Consider the following 8,050-nt stretch of genomic DNA (forward strand, 5'->3'; position numbering starts at 1 on the left):
CATAATATCAGAATTCTAAGCACCTTAGAGAGAGCGAATTTCCCAGATCATTACTTTGTGCTGGTCCCACCAGAAATACCCCAGGTGGATGATTTTAACAATCAGGAGCTACTCAGTTTCTCACAGCAAATTCCACCATGGAGTTTACAAAGACTTATGGCTAGAAAAGCCATACCAGGTAATTTACTGCAGTGCTAGTCCCCAAGCCCAGACCCACCTACCTCATGCCAGGCCTTAATATAAAGCCACACCCAAATGAAAAGCAGCTTCCAAGCCCTGGGCCTGCCTATGCTAGGCCCCAGCCTTAATAAAGAGCCCCACCACCACCACCAAGTGAAAAGCAGCCTCCAGCCCTGGACCTGCCTACTTTGGGCCCTGGCCTTTACACACACACACACACACAATCTCTATATACTTATATGGGAGCTCTGGTAATATAATTCCTAAGGCACTTGACTGCTAACCAGAAGGCTGGAGGTTCAAAGCCCCCCACCACTCCTCAGAAGGAAGGTTGGGCAATCTACTTCCCTAGTGATACTGCCTTGGAAACCCAAGGAGGAGTCGGTATGAGTTGGGTCTTACTTGACAACACATAACAACACCAACAACATATAAAAATATATATACTTCATTGATTTTTCTTCTCTAGAGAACTCAGCCTAAGACACATGACATCACATTTATTGTCAAAAAGAATTTTAAGATTTATCCTGAAGTACAGCACTGTCAGTGATAGGATAATATCTATATGCCTTCAAGAAAGACCAGTGACTATGACTATTACTTAAATTTAGCACCAGCCACTAATGCCAAAGATGAAGAAATTAAAGTACATTACCAACTTCTGCCGTCAGAACTTGATCACACGTGCAGTCAAGATGAACTGATAATTACTGGTGTAATCCAAATTTGGAAACAAAGAAGAGGAATTAGTAGTTGGAAAATATGGCCTTGGTGATAGAAATGACACTGAAGAACACATGATAGAATTTTGTAAGACCAATGACCTGCTCATTGCAAATGTCTATTCTTAGCAATGTAAATGGTGTCTACACATGTAGACTTCACTAGACGGAATACACAGGAATCAAGTCCACTACATATGTAGAAACAGACAATGGAAAAGCTCAATATCATCAGTCAGAACAAGGCCAGGGGCAGATTGTGGAACAGACCATCGTTTGCTCAAATGGAAGTTCAAATTGAAGCTGAACAAAATTAAAACAAGTTCATGAGAGCCAAAGTATGACCTTGACTATATTCCACCTGAATTTAGAGATTATTTGAAGAATAAGATTTGATGCATTGAACATTAATGACTGATAACCAGACAAGTTGTGGGATGACATCAAGGACATGATACATGAAGAAAGTAAAAGGTCGTTAAAAGCATAGAAAGAAAGAAAAGACCAAACTGCATGTCAGGAAAAACTCTGAAACTTGCCCTTGAGCATAGAGTAGCTAAAGCAAATAGAAGAAATAATGAAACAAAAGAGCTGAACGGAAGACTTCAAAGGGCAATTTGAGAAGACAGAATAAAATATTATAATAAAATATGCAAAGACCTGAAGTTAGAAAAGGGAAGAAGAGTCTTAGTACTTATCAAGCTGAAAGAACTGAAGAAAAAATTCAAGCCTCAAGTTGCAATACTGATTTTATGGGAAAAATGTAAAAGGATGCTGAAACATCAAAAGATAGAAGACATACACAGTGTTACTACCAAAAAGAATTAATTGGTGGTGGTGTTAGGTGCTGTCGAGTCATCTCTGACTCATAGCGACCCTATGCACAGCAGAACGAAACACCTCCTGGTCCTGCACCAGCTCCGCAATCCCTGCTACACTTGAGCGTATCACCACTGCCACTGTGTCAATACATCTCATTGAGGGCCTTCCCCTCTTTCGTTGACCCTCCACCTTACCAAGCATGACATCCTTCTCCAGGGAATGGTCCCTTCTGACAACATGACCAAAATATATGAGACAAAGTCTGGCCATTGTCACTTCCAAGGAGCATTCTGGCTGCACTTCCTCCAGGACAGATTTGTTAGTTCTTTTAGCAGTCCATGGTACTTTCAGCATTCTTTGCCAACACCACAACTCAAAAAGCATCAATTCTTCTTCGGTTTTCTTTCTTCATTGTCCAGCTCTCATATGCATATGAGGTGATTAAAAATGCCATGGCTTGTGTCAGGTGCCCCTTAGTCCTCAAGGAGACATCTTTGCTCCTCAGCACTTGAAAGAGATAAGAGGTCTTTTGCAGCCAATTTTTCCAGTGCTAAATGTTCTGATGTCCTGACTGCTGCTTCCATTGGTGTTGATTATAGAACCAAGTAATATGAAGTCTTTGACAACTTCAATCTTTTCTCCATTTACCCTGATGCTGTTTATAGGTCCAGTTGTGAGGATTTTTGTTTTCTTTATATTGAGGTATAATCCATACTTAAGACTGTATTCTTCAACCTTCATCAGTAAATGCTTCAAGTCGTCCTTACTTTCAGCAAGCAAACTTGTGTCATCAGCGTATCTCAGGTTGTTAATGATTCTTCCTCCAATCCTGATGCCACGTTCCTCTTCATATAGTTCAGCTTCTCTGATTATTTGCTCAGCATACAGATTGAATAAATATGGTGAAAGGACACAACCCTGACACACTCCCTTCTTGATTTTAAATCATGCAGTGTCTCCTTGTTCTGTTTGAATGACAGCCTCCTGATCTATGTACAGGTTCTTCATGAGTACAGTCAAGTGTTCTGGAATTTCCATTCTTCTCAATGTTATCCACAATTTGTTATGATCCACACAACCAAATGCTTTGTCATAGTCAATAAAACACAAGTAAACATCTTTCTGGAATTCTTTGCTTTGAGCAAGATCCATCTGACATCAGTGATGATATCCCTTGTTCCACATCTTCTTTTGAATCCAGCTTGCACTTCTGGAAGTTCTCTGTCAATATATTGCTGCAACCGTTTTTGAATTATGTTCAGTAAGATTTTACTTGCATGCGATATTAATCTTATTGTTTGATAATTTCCACATTTTGTGGGATCATCTTTTTTTGGGATGGGTACAAATATGGATCTCTTCCAGTCAGTTGGCCAGGTAGCTGTCTTCTTTGGATAGCCAAGTGAGTGCCTGCAGCAGAGCATCGTTTGTTGAAACATCTCAGTGAGTATTCTGTCAATTCCTGGATCCCTGTTCTTCGCCAGTTCTTTCATTGCAGCTTTGACTTCTTCCTTCAGTACCATTGGTTGTTAAACATATGACACCTCTTGAAATGGATAAAGATCTACCAATTCTTTTTGGTACAGTGAGTCTGTGTAATCCTTCCATCGTCTTTTGATGCCTTCTACATCCTTCAATATATTGCCCATAGAATCTTCCAGTATTGCAACTCGAGGCTTAAATTTTTTCTTCAGTTCTTTCAGCTTGAGAAATACTGATCATGTTCTTCCCATTTGGTTTTTTAACTCCAGTTCCTTGCACATTTCATTATAGTAATTGGCTTTGTTTGCTCAAGTTGCTCTTTGAAATATTCTGTTCCACTCTTCTGTCTTGTTATTTCTTCCATTTGCTTTAGCTATTTTCTGCTCAAGGGCAAGTTTCAGAGTCTTTTCTGACATCCATTTTGGTCTTTTCTTCTTTTCTTGTCTTTTTAATGACCTCTTGCTTTCTTCATGGATGATGTTCTTGATGTCATTGCATAATTTCCTCTGATTTTTGGTCATTGGTGTTCAATCCATCAAATCTATTCTTTGGATGGTCTCTAAATTCAGGAAGGATATATTGAAGGTCATATTTTGGCTCTCATGGACTTGTTTTAATTGTCTTCAACTTCAGGTTAAACTTGCATGTGAGCAGTTGATGGTCTGTTCCACAATCAGTTCCTGGCCTTGTTTTGGCTGGAGATAATTGAGTATTTCATTGCCTCTTGCCACAATGTAGTCATTGTGATTCCTGTGTACTCCACAGGAATGTATTCCTGTGTACTGGTGAAGTACATGTGTATAGCCACCGTTTGTGTTGTTGAAAAAAGGTGTTTGCAATGAATAAGTTGTTGGTCTTGCAAAATTCTGTCATGCGATCTCCAGCGTTATTTCTGTCACCAAGGCCAAATTTTCCAACTATTGGTGATTATTCTTTTTTTTCAACTTTTACATTTCACTGAAATGCATGCATGTTAGGCAGTTGAAAATATCCATGGCTTGGGTCAGGCACACCTTAGTCTTCAAAATGACATCTTTGCTTTTTAATACTTTAAAGATGTCTTTTGCAACATATGTGTTTATTGAAATACAGTGTTTGATTTCTTGACTGCTGCTTCTGTGGGCATTGATCGTGGATCCAAGTAAAATGAAATCTTGAAAACTTCAACATTTTCTCCATGGTTCACAATATTGTTATTTGTTCAGTTCTAAGGATTTTTGTTTCCTTTATGTTGGTTGAGGTGTAATCTGTACTGAAGGCTATATGTAGTCTGTAATTTTCACCAGTAAGTGTTTCTTCATTTCAAGTAATCATCACTTTCAGCAAGCAAGGTTATGTCATCTGCATATCTGTTTGTTAATAAATATTTCCCCAGTTCTGATGCTGCATTCTTCTTCATATAGTTCAGCTTTTTGGATCATTTGGTCAATACCCCCTGCTGTTGAGTCATATCCGACTCATGGCGACCCCCCTTGGGTTTCCGAGGTGGTATCACTGTGGAAGTAGATTGCCCAACCTTCCTTCAGAGGAGTGGCTGGTGGGTTTGAACTGCCAGCCTCTGGTTAGAAGTCAAATGCCTTAGGCACTACGCTACCAGAGCTCTTATTATACAGATTGAATAAGTATGGTGAATGGATACAACCCTGATGCAATATCTCCTTGTTCTATTCGAATGATTACCTCTCGGTCTTTGTATAGCTTGTCATTTAAATGCTTTGGAATTCCCACTGTTTGTTACGTAACTCAGAAGTTGTTGTGATCCACATACCTTTGCGTAGTTGATAAAACATAGTTAAGTATCTGTACTCTTATTTTCAGCCAAGATCCATCTGATATCAGCAACAATATCTGTAGTTCCACATCCTCTTCTAAATTTGGCTTGACTTTGTGGCAGTTCCTTGTCAATGTGCAGCTGCAACTGTTTTTGAATTATCTTTCAGCAACATTTTATTTGAATGTGATATTAATGATATTGTTTGATAATTTCTGCTTCCTGTTTGATCACCTTTCTTTGGAATGGGCACAAATATGGGTCTCTTCTAGGAAGTTGGCCACCTTGGTGTCACCTCTCTTTCATCTTTCCTTTTTTGCCATTGAAGAGATCTACTTTGATTTCTTTTGTTTCTCTCCTATGTTGAGTTCTCTTCAGCTAAATAGCATTGAACTCTCAATGATCTGCATCTCCCTCCCCCCACTGCTCTTGCACTCACACTGTCACTTGCTCTCTCTATATACACATAAAACACATACATAACCCATTGTTGTCAAGTTGATTCTGACTCATATCGACCTTGTAGGACAGAGTAGAAGTGGCATGTAGGGTTCCAGGGCTGAACATCTTTACAGAAGCTGAGTACAACATATTTCTTCTACAGAATGGCTGTTGAGTTTGAATTGCTGACCTTTCAGTTAGGAGCCAAATGCTTAACCGTTGTGCCATGAGGGCTCCTTATATAAATCTTTCTATCTGTATCTGGTTGTTTGTATGTATACACTGGGTACATTTTATATTTGCATTGTCTTTCAATCTTTATAGGAATGCTTTGTGTGGAAAGCTTCAGTGTGAGAATGTACAAGGCATGTCTATATTTGGAGTTGTACCTGCTATTATTCAAACCCACCATAGAGGTACTACATGTTGGGGTGTGGACTTCCAGCTAGGATCCGATGTTCCAGATCCTGGGATGGTGAATGAAGGCACAAAATGTAATGTTGGGAAGGTAATAAAAATGTTTTCTATTTTTGAAGTAAACTTTAAATATTTGTTTTAATCATTATATAAACTTAGTGACTGCTCTTTTTTGATTATAAAAGAAATTCATATTTATTATAGAGATTTTGGAAAATACAAAGCTACCAAGAAGAAAATTAAGAACAACTATAGTCCTACCATCTGGATTTCTTCACTGAGAATCATAACTATGTATGAGAATTATACCTGTGTTTTACACTTTGTAATATACTGTGTATATTTTCCTCCTTGTCAATGTGTTACATTAACCACCTTCCTGTTATTGGGACACTTAGATGATTTCCAGGACTTTTTGTATGTACGCATATGTATACGTGTGTGTGTGTGTATGTGAGTAGAAATTTCACAGTGCTTGTCCTGCCCGTGCCCCTCGCCACCTTGACCACAGTTGTTTGTATCACATATGAGCCCAGAGTTAGACAATCCATGATCTATTTCCAGTAGTTTTATATGAGATGAGTTGGACCTGATTCCTTTTTCAAAAATATATAATTAGGGAAGATAATTAAGAGGGAATATTTAGAACAAAGCAATAATCAAAATTCTATATGTCATAATTTACAGGATACAATTAATGTGATACTTAAATGGAGATTTAAAGCTTTAACTTGAATTTAATCTAAGTTTAAAAATAAAGTTTTGGTAAAACCATGGAGAGTAGAAGAGTAAAAAAGATATTATGACGGAGAAGGATTGTTGAGTAAGTAGAAGAAACCAACTCAGAGAATAGAGGAAGCAAGAGAGAACATGATTAATTTTATGGTGCCTGAAAAGCACAAGATACTTGGACTCTCAAATTATCTCAGTTTCCAGCATGTTTTCAGTTCTAATTCTGTTTCTCATTTCTCCTTACAAAAAGATATCTCTTTGTGCCTATTCTTACAATCAAGTATATTTGACCACTGCAGCTATTATAAACAATGCTGGGAAAAACAGCTTTATAAATACAAATTTCAGAACATTCTCTGATTTTCTAAAGTTAAACTACTATAACCTGCCGTTGAGTCGATTTCAACTCATAGAAACCTCTCCTTGGGTTTCCAAGGCATTATCACTACGGAAGTAGATTGCTCAGCCTTTCTTCCGAGGAGTGGCTGGTGGGTTTGAACCACCAGGCTTCTGGTTAGCAGTCAAATGCCTTAGGCACTACACCACTAGAGCTCCCTAAAATAATATAGTAGTGTGTATACTTTTAAGATTTTAGATACAGAGTTGCGAAATGGCTCTTTAGGAAAGTTTTTACTTACTTACCTTTTGACTGGTAGTGTAGCAGTGTTTTCATATTGTTGCCAAGATTAGCTGTTATTTTTAAACCTTGCATTGGTTATTTCCTTTTTTTATTATTAAATTTATTTTAATACTTCATTAGTGATTTTGAATTTTTTTGGCTATATATATTTCTTCTTTTGTGATATGCTTTTTGATGTTCTGCCTTTTTTTAATTCTTTGCTATTTTAAGATGAGAATGATTGTCTTAAGGATTCTGAAGCATTTTAACTTACGTCATATATAATATATTGTTATATATAATATTTTCACCCAGATTATTGCTTGCCTCTTAAATTTTGTTTTTAGTATGTTTTGCCATGTAAGATGTTTATATATTTATATACTCATTTATATTCTTTTCCTTTTCAGCTGTACTTACATATTTTGAAACACCTTTTTTGACGTAGTATCAGATTATTATTCTCTTCTATATTTTCTAATATGTTCTTTGTTTCTTATTTCAATACTTGTTTTTATAATACACTTGGAATGTTTGTGTGTGTATAATAGGAGATTGGCATGTGTTTTTTCCTTTCATTATTTATTTATTATGAAATGATTACTATATGCCAAGTTCTGTTAATTTTTTTCCTCAGAATGGCTTGTTGTTTTCTTTAACAATCTCAATTATAATCTTTCTCTTTTAGTCTGAAGTCCCATCTGAATTATTTATTTAATTTTTACCTGTACTTGGATTTTTTTTTTCCCCCTCTTTCATGGCCTTTGATCTGTTGATTAATCATGTGTCAGTATTGCCCTCCTTTAATTTTGGTGGTTTCTATAGTGGCTAAGACACTTGCCTGCTAACCAGACGGCTGGC

General features: G+C 37.1%; 1 protein-coding gene across 1 annotated transcript in view; it reads left to right on the plus strand.

The window, feature by feature from the left end:
- ADAM9 (ADAM metallopeptidase domain 9) overlaps positions 1–8,050 on the plus strand; it is a 233,057-nt gene that overhangs the window by 179,380 nt on the left and 45,627 nt on the right. The window contains exon 16 of the mRNA XM_007935059.2: positions 5,746–5,929. Coding sequence (XP_007933250.1) covers positions 5,746–5,929 — 184 coding nt within the window. The remainder of the gene's footprint in view (positions 1–5,745; positions 5,930–8,050) is intronic.

This window comes from Orycteropus afer, unplaced genomic scaffold (assembly GCF_000298275.1).
Source record: "Orycteropus afer afer isolate SDZICR_OR568_19922 unplaced genomic scaffold, OryAfe1.0 scaffold00024, whole genome shotgun sequence".
Taxonomy (NCBI): Eukaryota; Metazoa; Chordata; class Mammalia; order Tubulidentata; family Orycteropodidae; genus Orycteropus; species Orycteropus afer.